At 39.2% G+C, this 22111-nt stretch overlaps 2 protein-coding genes across 2 annotated transcripts in view; one reads left to right on the top strand and one right to left on the bottom strand.

Moving 5' to 3' along the window:
• Window positions 1-12303, top strand: part of nid2a (nidogen 2a (osteonidogen)) — a 34087-nt gene extending 21784 nt beyond the window's left edge. Inside the window, exons 11-21 of the mRNA XM_015350874.2 lie at window positions 1094-1219; window positions 2092-2325; window positions 4168-4404; window positions 6303-6521; window positions 6946-7115; window positions 7722-7851; window positions 8032-8203; window positions 9363-9520; window positions 10039-10162; window positions 10896-11008; window positions 11899-12303. Coding sequence (XP_015206360.2) covers window positions 1094-1219; window positions 2092-2325; window positions 4168-4404; window positions 6303-6521; window positions 6946-7115; window positions 7722-7851; window positions 8032-8203; window positions 9363-9520; window positions 10039-10162; window positions 10896-11008; window positions 11899-11909 — 1694 coding nt within the window. The 3' untranslated portion in view covers window positions 11910-12303. The remainder of the gene's footprint in view (window positions 1-1093; window positions 1220-2091; window positions 2326-4167; window positions 4405-6302; window positions 6522-6945; window positions 7116-7721; window positions 7852-8031; window positions 8204-9362; window positions 9521-10038; window positions 10163-10895; window positions 11009-11898) is intronic.
• A 420-nt stretch (window positions 12304-12723) lies between these two features.
• On the bottom strand, window positions 12724-20416 carry rtraf (RNA transcription, translation and transport factor). The gene is made up of 8 exons (XM_006632410.3): window positions 20238-20416; window positions 19021-19145; window positions 18344-18443; window positions 15793-15873; window positions 15092-15180; window positions 14232-14300; window positions 13958-14006; window positions 12724-13099 (listed from the first exon to the last, which is right to left on the bottom strand). The coding sequence occupies exons 1-8, from the start codon at window positions 20296-20298 to the stop codon at window positions 12945-12947; spliced, it is 729 nt and encodes a 242-aa protein (XP_006632473.1). The 5' UTR covers window positions 20299-20416; the 3' UTR covers window positions 12724-12944.
• Between the last annotated feature and the right edge of the window lie 1695 nt (window positions 20417-22111).

Genomic DNA, 22111 nt, shown 5'->3' with positions numbered 1-22111 from the left:
ACCGAAATGCACGTCTAATCACCTCCGCCACAAACTAGACCATGAAAAGCCCCAATCGCAGAGGGTCTTAGCATTTAGAGAGTTGCTGCTGTGACACAAACACTAGTATGGTAGCCTGTATAGCTTGGTACCTCACTTCATGATAATGAGCATTTTATGATAGTCTGTAAAATGCCTACTATTGTGAAGTTTTTTTGAGGAATGTTGAAAATGTGTGCCACATGATTTCCAATATTAATATACTGACCTCTTCCTACTTTGCACATATTTGAATAATATTGTTAATGCCTAAGAACAGAAGAGGCCTGCACAGTGCAGATATATTCCTGTACTACACTTATGTGTGTTCCAAACAGCCTCCCATACATACACCAGAGTATACTGGATTGGGGCTGGGCGTGCTTTTGTTAGGGTGTGACTGATATGACCCGCATTTGACCTGAAGGATCAACAGAAAGGACTGTTAATGAAACACAGGGATTGTTTTATCAGAAATTGAGATCATTCAGTAAGGTCTTGAGAAGCATTTTTCTTTATGTTTGTAATGTGGTCACTGATTCATTTCAGCATGACTGAAGCTGACTGTTACACCAAGCACTATAGAGCCTTGATATACCTTGAATTATTAACAAACGTAATAGTCAGTTTCCAAAAGCTGGAAAAAAAATGTTTCAGATAAATTATTAATTGTGGTTCCACACAGTTTACGTCTGGGATGAAAGTTTCTCAGTATTTCCCAACGGTCTAGTTTTGTTAAATTGAATTTACCAGAGATGTTAGGTCTTCCTCTTCACAGCCTGTAAAACAATGGCTCGAATGTCTGCAGAAGGAAAATGTGTGTGGGAGAGAGAGTGGGCACTGGGTGAAATGGAGAGGTCAGACCAGCACTGTATGACACTGGGCAAGAAAAGAGCCTGAAGTTTAACTCTTTTCTTCTTTTTGCAGAAGAGCCCTGTGTGATTAGTTTAAGTGTATTTAACCTAGCTGCCTAAGTGGTTAGTGATAGTGGGACATTTTTTACACGTAAACATTCTCCTTGTCCAGCTTCAGAGTTTCCTACAGGTTAACCCAGATCATTTTTCTTCTGTCACAGACGTTGATGAGTGCAGGACTCAGCGGTGTCACCCCCATGCCATATGCTATAACACACTGGGCTCCTATGACTGCCAGTGTCTCTCGGGGTACGAGGGAGACGGGTTCCAGTGCATACTGCATCCTGGTAAGGTTTTTGGACGACACTGCTTATTTCACTGCCTCAGAGTGTGCGATGTATTTCTTTTTGAGTAAGCCCAGGATTTATTAGTTTAGTCCTTGAAATGAACAAGACCAACAGGACAGCCTGGCAAAATGGCATCTATTGTCTCCAGCTAGAGAGTCTGTCTTGGAAACATGGTGTTACAGGTCCACATCCCAGCTGAGGGAATGCGAGATGTGAGCTCAATTAACCATTTGTTAGCTGACATTTAAACGCACATTTTGAGCTCATGGCTGAATTTCCTAGTACACATTAATGAAAAGCTTCCTTCATTAATACCAGGGTTTCCCAATCCTGGTTCAGGGGAAATGCACACCTGCTGGGTTTAGTTCTCCCTGTTATCCATGTCAGTGCCTTTGAGCGCTTTGAACTCACTAAACAGGATGTTGATGCTCTGCCGTATGATTTTGTAAGGAACTCAGATCTCAGCTCAATTAAATAATTGAATTAAATAAGATTAGTTCATTAAATAATTGAACACTTTCATAGACCCGATAATAGGTTTAATTTGATTTAAGATCTCCAATCTTTGAGGGAGAAATAAACTTGCACAGATTCCAACCAGGCAATGTTTTGGTTTAGTTAAGGATCCATTAAGTAAACCTGTCACCTGCAGTGAAAACCAGTAGGTGTGTTGATTCCCAGAACCTAGGATTGGGAATCCCTGACTTAAGAGATTTTCTCTTTTTACCTCTTTTTAGACACAAAACATTTTCAAACACCTGACATGCAAGTACTTTGGCAGCTAGTTCCTCCACAGTATAATGATTTTCATCCGGGTGGCAGTGGAGTCGTGTTGTGTTTCGCTGATGCCCCCCCACCCTGTCTCCCCACAGTGCGCCCCAAGACGCAGTGCGAGCAGCACAGGGATGGGCTGCAGGGAGGACTCGGGCCCCGGGGACACCGGCCCTCCGTGGGGACTTTTGTGCCCCAGTGTGACGAGGAGGGCAACTACCGGCCCCTGCAGTGCCACGGCTCCACGGGACACTGCTGGTGTGTCGACAGCAGCGGCCAGGAGCGGGTGGGGACGCGGACTCCGCCGGGCACACCTCCCGTCGACTGTATGACCGGTAAGAACACCCCGAGGCCGTCCCTGCTCCTCTGAGCCAGTGTGTAATGTGAGGAATTCCCATGCCTGGGTAATGTGCTCCCATCACTCAACACTTGTTGTCTGAAGAAGCTTTGAATGCACAAGCAGCTTGTCAGATTGTCCCCTGTCATAGCCTCCTCCTCCTCTGGTCTGAAAGAAGAGTGTTTATCCCCGTCAGTGCCTTTGAGGGCTTTGAAATCACCGAACAGGATGTTGATGCTCTGCTGTATGATTTTGTAAGGAACTCAGATCTCAATATAAAAGAGCTTCACGTGCTTTCCACGCTAACTTAATGATACGATGAACTGTGATGGTTTTTGCACACATTAAACCACAGCAGATCTGTTATGACGAGACGCAAGTGGCAGTGAAATTAAGCCCTTAAGCTCTTCCTCTCTTGCTTAGGCGTAAATGTCTTTAGTTATCAGCCATTAAGTTGTGAAGGACAATCGTTTCATCTTGACTGACAAAGCCCCCTGTTGGACATAAAGAGTACTGACAGCCCTGGAAAATCTGAAAAGTGGATTACTTCAGTGTCCTTCAGCTTTAAGTTCTTCTTATTGTTTGACTTTTGGTTTCAAGCTTAATAATCTATAACTGCATTTGTTCTCTCTGACTTTGTCTGGAAAAGGTTATTTGTCTGGAACAGACTGCAACTCCCTGATTAAATGAAATGTTCCATTTCCATAGCTGCCATGTGATATTTTAATTGGATTGAATTTCGTTTTTAAAATCAATTCCAAAAAAACAATCTTATTTGACATTGAAAACAGAACTGAGACTGAAGAAAATAAAGAAACAGCATCCATTTATATAAACTTCCAATCCAAAGCAAAATATAGAATTGATTCTCTTGAACTTCTAGAGTATGTACTTTATAGGGTTTCTTAGCTTTGATCTGTGGCATATTTACAAGAAGCAAAATAGGTAGATCACCCACTGAAAATCAGGCTCCGACGTCTGAACTATTATTATATTTATTTAAAAAAATAAAGATTGTTATAAGAATCCTGTTGGTTGAAGCAAGGATTTATAAATTGAACCTCACATTGTGCTTCATAGAAAACAAGTATAGACCTCTCATGTGTTGGTGATGTTAAGTGGTGTCTATGGACCAGTAGGTGCCTTCGGCCTTCTGATGAGAACTACTTGATCATAAAAGATCCCATGACATTGCTCGTCAGTGAGGATTTCTCTCTTCTCTCATCTGCTCTGTGGTGTAATGGGACTGCTGTCCCTCACTCATGTGGGTGCTGCACTTCAGCAGCATAAAAGTGAATAATAAAGTGAATCCCCTTCTATATGTTAAGTGTTTTGGGATTCTTTGGGTTGAAAAGTGCGATATAAATGCAAGGAATTGATATATAAATGTGTATTTTTTTACCTTGTTTTGTTTATTGCTTTATGTGGTTTTGCTCCTCAATGAGTAATAAAGGAGTTGTGTACTCAACATTTCAAACTTTAAGAGGAGACTTTTGTCTCCAAAGGGGAACAATTTATTTGTTTTTATCTTTGTTCAACCAGAAATTGGAAGCTCAGTTTTGCCAGGGTTATGCTGTAAAGCATAACTACTCAATGTGCTCCTGTGGTCATACTGTAGTGTACTGATCAGAGCAGTTTGCAAAAACGAATCTTATAAGTTATATTAGTACCATCAGTTCGTGTTTTGTCTCCGTCATGTCTTGTTCAGTGGGAAGTGGTTAAAGGGGTGAGGTGGGGAGATTGTGTCGGTCAGTTCAATTTGGACTGGCAGGTCAGCTGAAAGAGTGGCTGGTCAGTTCTGCTGCGGCGTGACCCGCCTGTTACCCTGTGTGTCCCACAGCGACCTCCGAGCGCCCCAGGACACAGTGTGAGCAGCACAGGGACGGTTTGCTCAGCTCCCTCGCTACCACGCCCATCAGGGGCGCCTTTGTGCCCCAGTGCGACGAGCGGGGCAGTTACCGGCCCCTGCAGTGCCACAGCTCTACGGAATACTGCTGGTGTGTGGACAGCAATGGGCAGGAGAGAGCCGGGACGAGGACTCCCCCAGGCACAGCACTCCCTGACTGTGACCTGCCAGGTACAAACGAGCTTGCAATGCATTGAGGACAGAGGGGCTGGGAAAGAAGTTTAGGTGTCAGCATTTTATATAGAGCAGCTCTGAGGGAGCATCTCGTGTGCATTTATGTGCATTCAGTTACTTAACACAGACTTCCTGGAAATATGTTCATATGAGATTTTTCTCTTGGCAGATTTATGAACATAAATCAATTATATTCCAATGTAAAATAAGAACATATTATGATTGTACAGGAGCAGATAAAGGTTTCTTTCATGCTAAAAAGAAAGAGACACGGCTGTGGAGCCTTCTTTAGCTGTGACCCAGCTGCCTACTTGAACTTATGGTTGTACAGACTATTATATAAAGGAAAAAAAGGAAGTAAAATTCAAATGTAGGTTTAAAATAACTAAAACCAAATGTTATATTACACTTAAGTACAAATAGTAAATGCTTATCAGCATTGGTGATTATCATTTAACAAAACTAGGTGTAGGAAATAAAAAGGGTGACAATGTACATTAGCAGCTTCCTGATTAAACATTTTATTTACAGCCCAACATTTACACAAGATACTTCACATTTTTCATCACTCTTAAATTATGTTGTTTCTTTTGAGTTGTTCCACTTGTTATGTTTTTAGATAAGGTTGGACGAACATCAGTTGAAGTTGAAGTAATAATACAGTAGGAGAGCTTGACTCTAATAAGCAGTTACTGACGGATTCTTCACAATTCTTCCTTTGCTTGAAGAGCCTAGTGCTTACAACAAAGACCAAGGTGTGCTCTGCCAGACAGTTTGTCAACAAGCTTTGAAATGTCAAACGTTAACCTTGATTTATTTTTTTTACTGAATCCTTTGTAAGGGGGTTGAAAATGTTGACCTCGCCTCTCACATCCCATTTTGCCTTCGGTCTTCACTCATTATTTGGTATTATTGCCATTTCTGGAGTTTTGTTATAACAGTACAGTTTGATATGGAGCACATTGGTTTCAATAGTGAGATGTTACTTCTTTATACATTGTTTTACTTGTTTCAAGTAACAGTTTCCCTACAAAACTGTGAGTATTTCTGTACATGATGGTTCTGATTGGCTAGAATACAGTAGAACGCCTACGCATACTGACGCAGCTACCCACTAGAATACAGTAGGCTGCCTATTCCATCTTTAGAGAAGGGCATCTCTTTTTCAGCATCAGAATTGTATGGGATTTGTGATGGATCATAATTTCATTAATCAATACAAAAGGTAGTTTGTTAATGGAAAGAATGGTAATGTATTTCAGACTGTTTTTAAAAAGCAGAGCACTGTATTATCAAGGCTGGATTATTTGCAAGAAAATAAATTGAGGGAAGGGAGATTTTGACAACATCTTTATACACAGATGGGCTTAATGTAGAAGGATACTAACAAAACTTTTAAAAAAGGGATTACTGTGTTTTTAAACTGTGGGCCTCATGAGTTCACAGGCTTTCAAGTGCTTAAAGGTTATTTCAGTCCATAAACAGCTGGTTAGCAAATTAACCTTGTGATCAATCATAAAACAGTATCCGTATATGGATTCCAGTAGAGAAGCAGTGATATTCTTGTTTGCTCATTAAACAAACAATAGACATTCAAAGGCTGTAATCAAGAACTAAACAAAAGATACTGTCTGAGAGGAGGCCTTGAGAAATTGAAAAACCACCTGTTTTTCTAATTCTTATAAAAACATATCCCCTGTCTATGTTAATGACGTTCTAATATTTTATGTTCTTAATGTGAATATAATGTGATCCCGTCAGATATATCCTGTTTTCAGGAATCTTGAATTTGTATGGCAGCATGACGTAGTGGGGGTCCCTTAGATTATCAGATATATTTTCTGGTGGGGTTTTCAGCAGCTCTGTGTAACATCATATGTTATTCTCGTCTGCAGGCCCCTTACAACGCCCAGAAACCGTGTGCGAGCGCTGGAAAGCCAGCTTGATTGAGCAGTACGGAGGCCAGCCAGCTGCCCACCAATTCCTGCCTCAGTGTGACGAACTGGGCCAGTTTAAACCCCTCCAGTGCTACGGAGAAAATTACTGTTGGTGTGTGGACAAGGATGGCAGAGAAGTGCCGGGAACACGCTCTCAGGACACTGTCAAACCTGCCTGTAAGAAAAAAAAAATACTTTTACTTTGTAGAATTCACAGCAAGCTGACATACTGTATTCAAGCATATCTTTTTATTTTATAATGGTTACAGAAACGGTGTTTCCTTTACCAGAATATACACAGGGGACGGGCAATGAATTAGAAGCTTCACTACAGGTATAAATAATAATATGGGGGTCAGTACAAAAGCAGCGCCTTTTGTTTTATGACTCCAATAAGTAGCACTTTTCTTTCATCCCAGTCTTTGTATTAAAAATAATGCATCAGGAAATGTGTAAATCTGAGCTATTCAAAGGAAATGGCCACTTTGAAGAAAAAAACTGAGGAAGACTGAAGAGCTTGAGTCATGCAGGATAGTATACATTCAGCCTCACCGGCTCTTATGATTGTCCAACTTAAATATTGCTGTCTTTTCATTGGCAGGTGTCCCAACAGTGGCCCCTCCCATTGTGAGGCCAACGCCCCGCCCTGATGTGACTCCGCCTCCCAAGGGCACCGCACTGCTGTATGCCCAGGGCCAGCAGATTGGCACACTGCCACTCAATGGCACAGATATGGACAAGCAGAGGGCCTCTGTGCTGCTGGCACTGCATGTAATGTGTCTCTCTCTGTCCTTCTTTTAAATGTCCATACTTCCTTTATCTGCTTCATCACATGCCAGGTTGGCTATTTCTCTGTAGAAGAGAAGTCAAAGCATTAAATAAAAACTTGTGACATCTCCTTATTTTAATCCAAAGATATCTTTTTCCATTTTGGAAAATATTAATTGAAAGAGCAGAAATACTTTTAAGGGCTGCTGGAGTTTCAGTGTTGATTATACCCGTATAAGACCTACACTAATAGAAAAATATTCTGTGAATTTGTTTCTGGGAGAGATACACAAACCTGAGGCAAATGAGAACTTTGATCCAGCAGCAGCTGCAAATGATGAAGGAATTGCGCAATGGAGGAAGAGGCTCTCGCTGCAGACTAAACGTTGTCGCTTATTTAATTTATAGTTTGGGATTGATGGGTGGGTTAGGGTTTTGATGTGCTGTGAGCTGTAATCACTCTAGGCTAATAGTGGATTGGTAAAGTGACCAGCCTCAAAACTGTTATTTTGCATAACTTATATATTTGTCTGTTCCTTATCAGTTGGTAACAGCACAGCCAGGACCTGGCGATGTTTGTTCACATGTAGATTTTGCTGTTATTCCCAGGGCTCCATTGTAGTTGGGATTGACTACGACTGCAGAGAGAAGAAGGTTTACTGGACAGATTTAGCAGGACGGACGATCAACCGAGCAAGCCTGGAATTAGGAGCCGAGCCAGAGACGGTCATTAACACAGGTAAACCCCCGCCCCCCCGATCCAAAACTGTTTCCCCTCAGGATACAAACCAGTGCAGTGTGCTGCTCCAGTGTGCAGGGCTGATGTGCGGACAATAACCACGTTGACGTAATACCAGATGTTTAAGAGCGTCACTGTTCCACTTCTGGAATAATTTCTCTATCTCTCCCATCTTGGCAGGGCTCCTCAGTCCCGAGGGCTTGGCCATAGACTCCCAGAGGAGGACAATGTTCTGGGTGGACAGTGGACTTGACAAGATTGAAAAAGCCAGGCTGGATGGTGGGGAGCGGAAAGTTCTGTTCGACACAGATCTGGTCAACCCCAGAGCTATTGTAGTGGACTCACTCCACGGGTAGGGACCGCACAGGGGAAAAAAAGACTTCAGTCCTCACCGCTTTTCGAATCGGCACTGTGTTGTCTTAATTGTTTCATGGGAAAATGTTATTCAGTACTCTTTGGAGTACTAACAAACAGCACGAGCCCAGCAAGTGTTCATGACCGCTTCAGGAAGTTGCTTTCGCTGAGATTAGGACACCCTGGGTGATTACTGACTCAAAAGCCACAATAATACCTCGTTTGTGGGACACGGATCATTAGAGATGTCACAAAATGCTGTGTCCGTGAGATTAGTCCCAAGAGGAAAACAAGGCCCTGGATTTGTTTAAAATGTCACAATCATCTTTAGCTACACCTCCCAACTCTTTCCTATTCTTCCAGCCATGCAAGGCTGCAATCAAATGCAATAGAAAGAGGCAGATTCAACTCTATCCAGTCTATCAGTATTAAACACTATTCCCTCCGCCTGGCTAGTTTCCTTTCATGTTACTCTTCAAAGAGGCCCTGCTAGTACAGACGTGCTAAATCAGATGGAAGTTTACATTGAAATTGTTTACACAAAGCTCCGAGAGGCAGATGGTATCATCCAAGTTGTCTCTCCTGGACTTCTCTATGTGTAGTTAGAGTGTGGTTTAGAATGAATGAGCAGGAGATGTTTGTGAGGTATATAATCTGCATTCTGACAGGGAGTGCAATACTGGTTTCATTATTACAAAAGACCCACACCCCTTGAGCCTATCAGGAACCCTAAGTGAAGAGACACGTACATGAAGAGAGGAATATTGAGGCTTGAAAAGTGAGATGAGGGTGGGGAAGGATTCTTCAGTATTTACCAAGTAATCCAAATGCAAAGGATTTTGTTCCTCTTTTAAATGTGTTCCTCAATTGTTTGACAGGAACATCCTACATATTATATTTTTTTCCTTGTGTTTTAAATAAATGCAAAATATAATTTGATTATATTTTAATCTTATTAAAGCAATTTAATTTATCAATGGCATCTGGAGTTTGGAAAGCAGGCATTTTGAGAAAGAAGTTTTCATATCATCCCAATCTCTGAACATTTGAAAATGCTAATTATATTAATCTGGATGTCCTATTAAAATTACTCAGAACTGAGTGCTGGTGATTTTTTAGATGTCTTCAGATGTGATTATAGCGTGGTGTTCTTTCAGAAACCTTTACTGGACTGACTGGAACCGTGAAGGCCCCAAGATTGAGAGCTGCACTGTAGAGGGACACAACAGGAGGGTGCTTGTGCGTGATGGCATCGGCCTGCCAAATGCCTTGACCTTTGATCCCTTAACCAAACAGCTTTGCTGGGCTGACGCAGGTATGTCCGCATCTGCTAGCACATGGGTGTTTTTTTTTTTACTGGAAATGGTCTAACAGAACTGGACCACGTCATTCCATTTTCAGTGGTTTTGGCATCTTGCACCCAAACTATACCAGTAAACTGTTGTCAACAATGCTCTTTATTTTATTATTTTGTCTTGTGCCTTAGCAGGATAATATGGACACTAAGATTTGCAGTAATTGAATAAATTAGCAGCTGACAAGCATTCTCAAACTGCATTTCTGCATTCAAACCTGTAACAAAACTATGTCCAGAACTTTAACAACCATGAACAGTAAAATTCTAAATCGCCAATCCTATTTCTTGCAAATGCATATCATGTTTTGGTACTCAGGCAGTTGAAGCCTAATATAATCATATATATGTATACTCTACACTTGTGCATGGAAATCAAAAAGGTTTCTAATCGGTACTGGTTGAGAAGTTCTCTGCCTCTGCAGAAGGCTCTCATTCTGAAATGGGTGTCTAATGGTTGACTTCCCTTTGATGAAAAGGCACAAAGCGACTGGAGTGCATAGCCCCCGATGGAACAGAAAGACGTATTATCCACAGCAATCTGAACTACCCGTTCAGCCTGGTGGCTTACTCGAACCACTTCTACTACACAGACTGGAGAAGGTAGGTGGTCTGGCCCTTCTTCTGCAGCACAGCTATTAAAACACAAGCATCACCTATTTTCATTGCCCAGTTGCTCACAGATGAACTGCAGTATAATCATGTATAGTAATTGCATTTATATAGCGCTTTTATCCAAAACCTTTCCATGTAATATTTTAAAACACAAGAAAGAACTATTGAGTCGATTCATATCTGTAAAAACCTGTTGACTGGTAATCAAATGAACTGTTAAATCTCAACAATGCAGCAAGTTCTCCTCTTTGACAGGGGGCCCCCATACAAGTCTGACACACTAGCATATTTTTTGTGATGATCTTAGGCTTTACCATCTGCAGTCAAGATCATAACAACAGCCTAGAAGTAAAACAGATCCATTGGTCAATGAGTTCCAGAACTTTTTCCATGTTTTTTGTTCTCCCACGTTCCATTGCATGAAATTAAACATGAAATAAGGGTCCTGCAGTCATTGTTAAGACTCAATACAGCATCAGGCAAAGGCAACGACAGCCCTTAAGGTACAGAATCCAACTACTTGTAAACATTAGATCTTTAGATGCATCCCAATAAACAGATTATTTTACTTCAAGAAGTCAGTGTCACTGCAAAATCCAATCCTTCCAGCAGTGGAAAACTGATGAATATGATGTGTGAAAGTGGGATGCCAGTGAGTAATCCTTTGTGAAGGTGCCGAGGGTCAGGGTCTCTTCTAATTTGGTTCTTTTCGTCTCCTCAGGGATGGTGTCATTGGCCTGAGCAGAGGCACAAGCCAATTCACAGATACATACCTACCTGATCAGAGGTCTCACCTGTATGGTATTACAGTTGCCTACTCCAGTTGTGTACCAGGTATTGTATCTCCACTGCACTGGTGTTTAACAGAGTGCATCCTAATGCAATTTACATGCAACACCTTTCTCAGACATCCACTAATTATTCCACAAAATCCTGAAACTAAACCATCTGTCTAGTTATAACAGATTGAAACTGAAATTGCCCAAAATGATGTAATCATTATCAATGTAATCACGATTCGGTCATTTAATAGATTTTCTATAATGATTTTTTGACCAACTTCAACCACTACTATAACTGTCGTACCAGTGGTTCTAAAGTTTTGTGAACACAATGCAAAAGAAGTGAAGTGATTCATTCCATGCTACATGGAATACAATTAAGACAACCAATCCTAAAAGTATTTTGGGGAAAAAGATTTCATAAAGACCTGATTATTTCATGAATGGTCCACGTAGTAGAAAAGGAAAATGTAATTTAGGATGCAGAAGAAACACCCTGAAGGAAATCCAGGCAAGACAGGCACAGACTTGTTATGTGATATGTCAAATAAGGAGCAATGAAAGGCAAAACAAAGGACAGCTGCAGCCAAAATAACTATTTTAAACAAGAAAAGATCAATGAAATGCAAGAAAAGTGTGCAAAACATGAAAGGAACTAAAGGCATGCAATATAAGGAACAGTCATCCTGAAAATACTGTGTGTGGAACCCATCCTTTGTTTAAAGGTGTAATTTACCGAGAGGTCGCACAAGTACGAACACTATAAATACAATTTACAACAAAAGAACTCCAAACATTTCACAAACCTGGTCTACCTTCAAAACTGAAAATTACCATGTAATGCTCATTCCAGCCTGTGGCTCATTTTGAGCACTTATTTAACACCGACAGACTCGGTAATTAACATATATAGTGTAATGACCCTTTTCTTTTTTTTCCCAGGGAGAAAATGATGGACGCAATAGGTGCTATTTGGGCAGGATGGCGTACCGATACGCCAAATACATTCACAAACCTCTTGTAATTTTTTTAAAGTATTGTAAATTTGTTTTATACCTCAGTTTTACTACTGTATTTTGGTGTTTTTTAAAAAGAAAGAAGTGACAGGGTGCTAAAGACCTTCCTCGGTACTCAAGTCTTTGCTCTGTTCTTTGTCATTTCTACACAAGTCCTTTTTTAATAAGTGTACAAACATGCAGTGTATTTTTAACCACACACTAAATTTTCCTTTAGAGTTAACTGTGAGGCAAAAATGTGTCAGAACCTTTTACTACAGTGTTAATTTTTCCTTTATCTTTTTGTAAGATGTAATATTTATACAATTAAAGATAAAATTCAGGGCTTGTATATATCCCTCCTTTTATTTAAAAAAAGTATCTTTTTGTATCAAGAAACTGAAGAATATAGAAATTGTCAGGTTAATCTTTACTATGCAATCATGTTTAGACACAATCTCCACCTTTTGCAAAACAAACAAAAAAATAGGATCCAGAATCAATATAGGAAATTTGAGGAAAAATAAATGCAACTAATTTGTCACCCAACAGAATTTTTAGCTTTGTACAGTATAGCAAATTGATCTGAAACAAACTCAAATATAACTCAAATGTTTTCATAACACTGTTCCTCATGTCTTTTGCTCAATTACTCCAGTGAACAGGCTTTTCCAACTGAAATTCATTGTGACAGTAGTCGCATATTAGTTTTCTGAAGAAATAGTTTTCTGCATTTATATAATCATTTCCTTCCTAAACAACACAATGAAAATATCTTTCTATATACTTTATTAACATTAAACACATTAAATCGTGGATCAGTCATTTTAAAGTTTATTTTCAAATTACCATAGAACTGGCTGATGTTTTGCATACCGTCTTTTAACACCCCACCACCCCAAAAACAAATCTGAGCAGGCCTCATGGAGATGTCAAGATTACAGACTGTCTGAGAGCAGGTGTGCAGAGCAGAGACTGGGTGTGGCAGGCAGGTCATCTGCCCACTTTACCCAGTCTATGGTCAGTCTTCGGGTCAGCGATTATGGCCTGCACCGCCACAATAGCTTCATTGATCCTGGTCTGCAGGTCTCGCAGTTCTTCAATGTGCAGCAGCCGCAGGATCTGAGCTGCCTCGTTTAATGTGGCGTCTGAGCGCAAGACGAAAAAGAAACAAGTTACCCGCTATCCCAGATCCACACATCAAAGTGTCAAGACATGTCTACTTTCCTACACTTGCAGAAGGTGCAAAACAATGTCAAATCAAGTCCAGTTGACATTTCTCAAACAAAACTTCGTCTGATCAAGTCCAAACATCTCGGAGCTGAATAGAAGTTATGGATAAGGAGGAAATCCTTGTTTAAGCAATGAATGCTGGGGCCATGTCTCAGGAGCATTAAGACATACTGACTGCACAAAGCTGGGAGAGGTTATGGGAGTCACAGTCCAGTACACAGTAAAGGACATTATGATTTAAAACAAACAAAATGTAAAAACATTTATGTACAATCAGAATAGAAAGTGACTGGTATTTATTTCCCCAAGAGATACATTTCTAAGATTCTTGAACACTAGCGAAAACTTGGCAAGAGTACAGGCAAGCAACCATTATTTGAACAAAAGCTTTAATTAAATACTTATAAATGTGATTTTGTCCAAAAATCTGTTTATAGTTTCAAGAATCCATGAAAGTAATAATTCATTATAATGTGATAAACTGCACAATTATGAGAATGAAATGGCTTAGTATGCTCTTATTTAATGGAAGTATTGAAATTGTTTTTATAGAGAAATATACAGAGAAAATGAAAGATTCTCTCTCCTTTCAGCAACCTGTTCACCAATTCCTCTTTTCATAAACTTCAAATATATAACACTTTCAAGCTACAGAATGAAAGTATTACTCATCTGAGTGGTAAAGAGGAAAGAGTGATGAAGAAGAAGGCCTTACGTGTTACTTAAGTGTAGCATGAAAACTCATTAGAAGAAAGTGACAAACTACAGCTCACCTCCTGTATCAAAACCAAGGATGTGCTTGTCCAAAGCAACTGGCAAACCCTTACAAGAGAAACACTGATTAAAAACACACTCTTCAACAAAACACAAATATTCAAAACAGAAGTACTGTATGCACTATAACTTATCAAAGAAAACTTGCCAAAGAAATACTCAGATTCTTCTTTTTTTTTAAAAAACTGACTTAACCACATTTGTGGAGTTTTAAGAATGTTTGTGAAATAGTTGTTTAAATGTTCCTTTCAGACATCTCTACTTTCTCCTTACCTCTTTTGATTGATTTGCTTTTGCTATGGCTTCCTGGGTTAATCGTTCTTGAACCAGAATCCGAATTGCCTGAAAGCCAAATACCACAGAGGAAAACAAAAACATAAAACTGCCATCAAATTCCACAACACTATCAATTCCTAAAAGGTCAAAATGCTTAAAAAAAATGATGAGCAAAACAAAATCAAACTTGTATGCATCATAAGTATAGAACTTCACATGTGGTAGGGTATTAAATATATATACATAGTAAGTGCTTCCCATAACACAGCAAACAACCTCCAGCCTTTCATTACTGGCCAGACATCACACAAGTCCCTGTGAGTCTAAGTATTTGCACTTTGTAAAGAGCAGCAAAGTTCTGATCAATCTCAATAATGCACAGCTGTAAAAAACATTAAAAGTTAAAGGGAATCATTAACTTTATTATTTAATTAAAGATTAAAAGGCAAAAGGAGATAATTTTCTACAAATACCTACTTAATGGTGTATTGCATTTTATCCTAATCATAGTAAAACAGCCATTCTTTTCACATTTAGATATTTTATCGCCATTTATGAAATAAAGTTACAATGCCTTCCTTTCAATTCAGATGCAGCTTGTCATTAGTCTTCTTAATAGTTCAAACCCCCAAACCAACAAGCTGTCAGACAGGAAATCAAAACAACATTTTTTTAAAAACTGTTTCACACATTTATAACTAAAATAAATCTTGGTGAATGTTAATCTGCCTAGCTACATTTTGCAACTGAAATGACAGGACAAAAAAGTGAAAATCCAGATGAAAACTTGCTTTATAGAAGCACCATCATATAGCACAAAGTATAGTTTAGTCATCTACTGTATACAATATACCCACCTTCAGCATAACCAGGTAGTCATCATGGCGCTGGATTTGGAGAAGATTCGCAAGAGCCATCACGCCCGCTTTGAAATCTGGATTATTAACTTGAGGAAAAAAGCAACAATGGAAAATGAAAGCAATGTATTCCTCATTTAATAAAACGGTCAAGTTGTCAAATTTTTACTCCTACTGCCCTGGCCTCTTTTTTTTTTAAGCACAGATAAAATAAAAGGTCCTAGAATGAAAAGCAAGCTTTATTTAAGCAGGAGGATTGCCTGCGGCAGATTCTCATTGAAAGCAGTTGCATGTACTGCGGTGCGATCATGACAGACAGCGGCACCATTACCAATTCAGCACTTTCAGAGGACTTTTTATGCCTTTTTTGTTTTTGCTTAACATGGTCATTTTTCAGCACACCCTGAGGAACGCTTCTAAAAATACACACATACAAAAAAAAACAAGCCACTGTTCAATGTAGATATAGTAAACTGTCCTTCAGATATCAGATAGAATGAGAGCTTTTTTCAAATGTGAAACAAAAGTACAACGTCCAGTTACCAAAATATTTCCATTAGATAACTCACTTACCATCCTACTACTACCAAACTGAGCAGCGTCTGACCATACATGCATTTCATGCTTAGTATCTTGGGGAACACCCACAATAAATCCTATTACAACAACCTCCCTAATAGAAATAAAAGAAAACAACTTACTGTCGAGATTTATGAGTGGATCAGATTGCTTCCCTGCATTATTGGCAGCTATTTCTGGTTTACAGTTCCTGTATTTTTCAGCTGTTTGTGAAGAAAAAGCAAATGTCAGGCACATGTTAGAAGTGTAAGAAGACCAACTCAGCAAAACATCCTTACAAAAACACAATAAATGCACCTCCTTTCTGTTTTCAGTCTAAAACACATTGGTATTAGCAATTCTCTAATTTCAATTGATTTTTATCTATCTGGAATTGGCAATTTCTTTATAACTTGGCTCTCCAATGAAATAACCTATTCTTAAAAGCAATTTAGATCACTGCCATACTAGCAGTAACAAACGGGGACTTCCCTGTGGAACTTTCCACTGTCCTTCCAGGAGCATTATCTGTACCGAGGAGTGATGAAGCTCTCTCACAGCACTGCAAACACACAAGGCAACTGATGAATCAGACGAGGGTGCTGGGAAAGCAGCAGACTCAAGCCCAGCCAACCGCAGTGCCCTCTGTGTGGGGAATAAGAGCACTCTGTGCCCAGTGGAATTCTGGGTCACAGATGGATAATGACACTGGGACCACAGGGCTCAGCCTACTTTCCAAATGAGCAGCTTAATTCATTGAGCTAGAATGAAGTCAACTACAAATGTGAGTGCTCATATTTTAGAAAAAAAGTCACATAAAACCTCAGTGTGATTACTAAGGAATTAAAGAATAGAAAGAAGAATGTTCATTCCCATCTTGCCAGTTGTTCATGTCACACAGTGATCCTATACTCTTCTTTCTCTCCAGGGAGTTTGCCCAAATTGCCACAGAGCCATTTATTAAGAGGCAACAAACAGAGAGCCCATCTCGATAGGTTTCTCATGTCAAAACAATGAGTCCAGTGCTGCTCTGTATGACACTTAGATCCAATTCCAGATTTGTAACACCGACTGCTAGGTATTTTAACGTACAGACATGCAAAGCTTAAGATGTCGATTCTCTAAATAAATGATCTTTTTTGCTTCGCCAGAGCACTCTTCACACCTGCCACCAAAAGCCTGTGAAACCTGAAACTGCTATGCTATGGCAGTCTTATTGGCTTTACACGTGACCAGGATGTACTTCACAGAAAAAAAAACAATTAGATGAATCACCTACGAACAAACAGACATCCCTACAATGCAAAAAACACTTATGGGGAAAGTCCAGGACATGAGAAACAAATGAGTGGGCAGCAGGCCACAGAGGACAAACATGCCAGTCTAAAGCCAACCTGCCAGTCACTTATACTATTCTCAACATAGTCACCTTTCAGAAAATCATTCATCTAGCTCGGCCTGGTAGAAAAGAAAGGGGGACTATTCCTCATTCTATGTCACAGGAAACAAGTACAATTTTTCAACACACTTGTAGTTACAGTCTTTTGAGTGTGCAAGCTCCCTGGTAGTGACCTCCAGAGATCAGACCTCTGGAGTCTCAGGTGTGCTCGGGAGCAAAAGGGTTATTCTCCCGAGCGGAAAAGCTAATGCCAAAAAGAAATTCTGTCGTTTGTACACTTACTCTATATTTCCCCCAGATAATTACAATTTGCTGGCTATTCAGGCTGAAAATAATTCAACATGTCACTCTGTTAAAAGTTTCAGAATGTTTTAAGTCGCATTTTGTATGCACTGTCAATATCTCTTGCAAGAAAGAAAAACCTGATCTTAATCATTTGGGGAGAGGGCTGGATTACTGGTGATGGATAAGCAGAGCTGTTGGATTTAAAGTGGGTTTCAAGTGCATACTTAAAGCAAGACCGCCATCTAGGGGCTTTTAATGGTACTACACCAGTCAAAAGTAGCTTGCTAAATCTACCATTATTTCATCTCAATTTTTACTTTTAAAAATTCAAATGTAACCGAAATCAAATACAGAAATATGCTTCTGTGGCATAACTGGCAGTCACCGGTAGAAAGAGCACTAGATGATTTTAAAGCACTCTCTCCAGGCTTCAGATATGCCTCTCCTCATCATTAAAATTGAGCCCCAAAGCCATAAAGCAAATGGCACACGACAATAACACAAAAACCGGAAAGGGGGTGGAAAGTGTTCAAGTCTTAAGAAAAATCCCTCAGCAACTCTTTAAGAGATAAATAACTCCAAAACAAAATACAACATTACCAGAAAGCCACTTATTCCTGTGTTTTGCAACCTGGCTCCCATTCTGGATGCAGGGGTACAAGGCAGGACTACACCCTAGGTGGGGCCCCAGTCTGCCATCCGCCACACATAGGGGCAACAGTTAACCTAGGCAGCAAGTATCTGGAGCATGGGAGGAGACTGGAGCACCCAGAGAAATCCCATATGGACAGGGAAAACGCTTGGCAACGCCACACAGCAGGAGCCCAGGGGCACAGTAGAACCCAGTACCCAAGTGCTGCGAGACAGAAGTGCCAGTCAACACCACATCGTGCCACCCTCCCAGATATCTAAAACAAGTACAATCTTTATTAAAAGTAGAGGTGATTTTCACCCGTACCCACTGCACTACATCAGCAAGCTTCCTATAGCATGCCCACTTGACATCGTACCGTTATCTCCATACTCGAACCGCACTGCCAAACCCAGCAGCCAGTCCACGGCCTCTTGTCTCTCTTGAGCCTTAAATGGGCAGCTGACATCTTGAAGGTACTGAAAAACAAAACGGTACTTAAGAAAAAGACTCACAAGAAAGTGATTGCTGCGGACAGCAGCAGTAATATACTCCCACTTACCTGTGACACCAAGATTATTTAACACTGGTAAAGCAAAGTAGAACAGAAATGACTTACCAGTCTAGGTTATGTACAGATTCTGAAGAAGTGGACAGCTGACTGAGTAATGAGCATGTGATCTAAGGGGCTGATCTAAAGTGACATGACAGGTAGATAAACTGATACAGGCCTATCAGAGGGTAGAAACATATTGTGATCATATCTCATGATATCATAATTGCCTGTTCCTTCATTAGGGATAATCTCAGTCTGTGCTGTTGAGGCTATCAATCTAACATATAACATATAATACAAAACCTCATGGAGAAATGCGTCTTTCCGTGCAGGAGGATTTTGCTGAAAAGTAAATGTACTGTAATGTCAAAATACAAAACCTCAACAATGAACTCCTCTCTCTTTGCTTACTGAAAGAACTTCATATTTGTCATACTGGAAATGGCACTTATCCAGAGCAAAGGTAACCTCAGATTTAGTCTTTCCAGTTGGATTCTTACCTTTTCAAAGTGTTTGGGCCAGTCTGAGCTGTGTATGTTTCTCAGATTGCCCCGGTCTTCAATTTTGTAGTGCCTGATTTTCTGATCTTCCAGCCACACAATAAAATTTCGGAATTCCGTCTCGTCTACAAAAAAACAACAATAAACAAAAGGGGAAAAATACACTTAAATCAATGCCCTTCTGATGAATGAGTGAGCTGATGTCAGAAGGTAGACCACTACCACAAAACTGGGAACTAGACACATCCTTTATAGTGCAGTGACATAATTATACAAAGAAGAAAACCAGATTACATGTGCAATGCGTTACCAGTCTCATTTCATGTTTAGTGCATTTTGTTGTATAGACTCAACACCTGTTCTGTTTCCATTACTGCTAAGATACCGCTTCAGGAAAGACGACCTGTAACATATGATAGATGTCTGTAGTTCATGAGCCAGGAAAGCATTTTTAAAATACAACAGTAAAGTACACTCATTAAATCCGTGTTCTCACATAGCACAGATTTAACAGGTAGGAAACGTAAATAACACTCTAAAACTGACTTCAAATTGACTTCAATCCGTCTTTCCTGGGGAAAAAAGTATCATTCACATACGTTTTTCACAGCGTAAGTTCTAGGCTCTACAGATGTCCACAGAGACCACTAGTGACTGAACAACACGTTTTGTTCCCCAGCAGGTATTAAATCAAGATAACACGATGTACAAATCCATATCTCTGCCTATTTTCCCCAACTACTTACCGGTAGGAATTACAATGAACACAAATAATTTAATTCGAGGTGAAGCTAATTTGAAGTTATACCAAAATGAACACCACTACCAACAACCCTGCATGGAAACTCGAACATTATCGCCAGAAAACGTATAAATGCAACTTTAGTTAACGGCAAAGGAACAAGTAAAGGTTTATTCTATGCTGAAAAGAGAAGAAAGGAAACACGTTTCGGCTATCATTTAACAGCTACTATGAACTATGAACAGCCTAGTACATAATACTGCATAGAAAGCAGAAAATACATGTGATAATAAAACCACATTACTGATAGGAAACTAAAAGTTCAAGATCTTTAAATATAAAATCAAAAGAATGACTGCCCCATCTATAATTATTTAGGTAAGATGAATTAGGGGCCTGCATCAAGCTTTCCTTTGGCATGACAGAACACGTCACTCATTTAACCTTACTCCCTTCTCTTTTTAAGTTGTTTTACCTTTGCAGTCAAACCCAGCGGGGTTGTGATAATCCAGAGCTGTAAGCTTTCTTCGAAACATGGTGAGATTTTAAATGCTATTTAACAAACGCATAAATTTGAACATAAACCCATTAAAGCACACAGCACACCGTCTTCCAGCGTCTGCACGCTAAGGGTGACTGACACTTCAAACGACCAATAGAAATAGAGAACAGTGCCTCAGTAGCCAATGCCAGACGACGCTTTTATTTCCAAAACAGGAAATGAGGTTAATTGTAGGAGGAATTTGTCAGAGCATTTTTCTTTGCATATGACGTATTTCCTACGTACTCAAAAAAAATGAATCAAGGTTTTTTCATTAATCTATGTTTGAATGTATAAGGAATATTCAAAATTAAAGCATTATGCTAAACGTCATCTTAACATTTGCCTTTTGCTTTTTAATGAAAAGTACATTTTAAAGGTATTTAAATTATTTGAAAACGTTGTGACTAACAATAAAAGAGTAAAGTAAATGCTTTGGAATGAGTGCTGTTATTTGAAAAAATAATAGTTGAGATGCATTATAGATCTGTCTCTTTTCGTGACTGAAAAAGAAAAGTATTTTGTACAAAAGTTTTTAAGAATTAATCGTTTCAATTGCATTTCGGATAAAAATACTTCGGATGGTTAGAAACGTGTTACTGATGTGCTGTATTTTGTATGTATATATATTGCACACGGTACAGATGTACATCTTATTGGTTTTTCAAATTAGGAATGACTTTGGAGTTTGGATTTCTCTCAAGTATCACTTGCCATGTGTTTTATAACAACGAGCGCTTAAGAGTTAATGTATATGTACCAGTATACATTATAAGAGGACAGTATATATACATGTATATATCACCTACTGTACACACTGTAGTTGGAAAGAAACATACAGTATATACATGCTTATGAATGCACATCCCTTAATTTTTAAGGTTTAGGATTTAGGAATACTAAATGGAGTATTACATTCATGTAGAGTAAAATATGATGGTGTTTTTCATAAATGTCCCATTGTACTATTGATTTAACACAGAAGTTTGATTTTAAAGTAATGAAATGCTTTAAAAATATTTTTAGACGTTGTAGGCTAACAACAACAATATTCTATGGCGTCTTGGTACATTATCCCTGTGCACTGTACAATTAAAAGAAGGAGAGAGGTATACACCAATTAAAACAGTGAAATCAACACTGAAGTCTATATTGTAGCTTGAATATAGAGGTGAGTTACAAGATTTGATATGCACTGGGAGAGTCTTGGAATAACAAAACAGAAGGTACAAACTACCAGTGCTTGGTTACAAACCACTTGTTCTAGAATGTTTACCAAAAGCATTGCAAAAGTTGGATATTGCCTGAGGTTGGACTGTAAATTTAGATTTTAAAAAAATCAACAAAGCAATACAAAAAACAAAATGGTAATAGGATCCAAGGAACTTGTGGTTTTATTAGTGATCTTTTCAGAAAGATACAGAGGAGGGTCTGCATAGATCTCTGCAGGCAGAGATATGCTCTGAAAGTACTTGGAATTGGAATCATAGGATACATTCTAATTTTAGATTGTATCTATAGAGTGTAAAGAATCAGAAAAGATAATTGCATAGTAAAACGAGAAAATCAAGTTCATGGGACTTGTACTGTTTCTGTATCACGAAAAATGATGTCAGTCTAGACTGTAAGTGAAAAACCCCTGTTTTACTGGAAAGCTTTGCTATAAAACATTCTAAGCAGATGAAGAAATTGCCTTTCATCTTCCAACTTTTCATTTATGACAGTTCACACAATACATCAATTATTTTTTTCCAGTCTTTTAAAACCTTTTGTGCATGAAATGCTCCAGAACAGCAACATATAAAACT

The sequence above is a fragment of the Lepisosteus oculatus genome, chromosome 8 (genome assembly GCF_040954835.1).
Source record: "Lepisosteus oculatus isolate fLepOcu1 chromosome 8, fLepOcu1.hap2, whole genome shotgun sequence".
In the NCBI taxonomy this organism is placed as follows: domain Eukaryota; kingdom Metazoa; phylum Chordata; class Actinopteri; order Semionotiformes; family Lepisosteidae; genus Lepisosteus; species Lepisosteus oculatus.
The sequence above is the reverse complement of the archived record's forward strand: the minus strand, read 5'-3'. Positions and strand labels throughout refer to the sequence as shown.

Excerpts from the sequence above, each read along its gene's own strand:
- rtraf (XM_006632410.3), bottom strand. The coding sequence starts at position 20,298 with ATGTTTCGAAGAAAGCTTACAGCTCTGGATTATCACAACCCCGCTGGG. Across the intron at positions 18,444-19,020 it reads GGCCCAAACACTTTGAAAAG|TACCTTCAAGATGTCAGCTG; the intron begins GTAAGAATCCAA and ends TTTGTTTTTCAG. Across the intron at positions 14,007-14,231 it reads AAGCAAATCAATCAAAAGAG|GGTTTGCCAGTTGCTTTGGA; the intron begins GTAAGGAGAAAG and ends TTCTCTTGTAAG.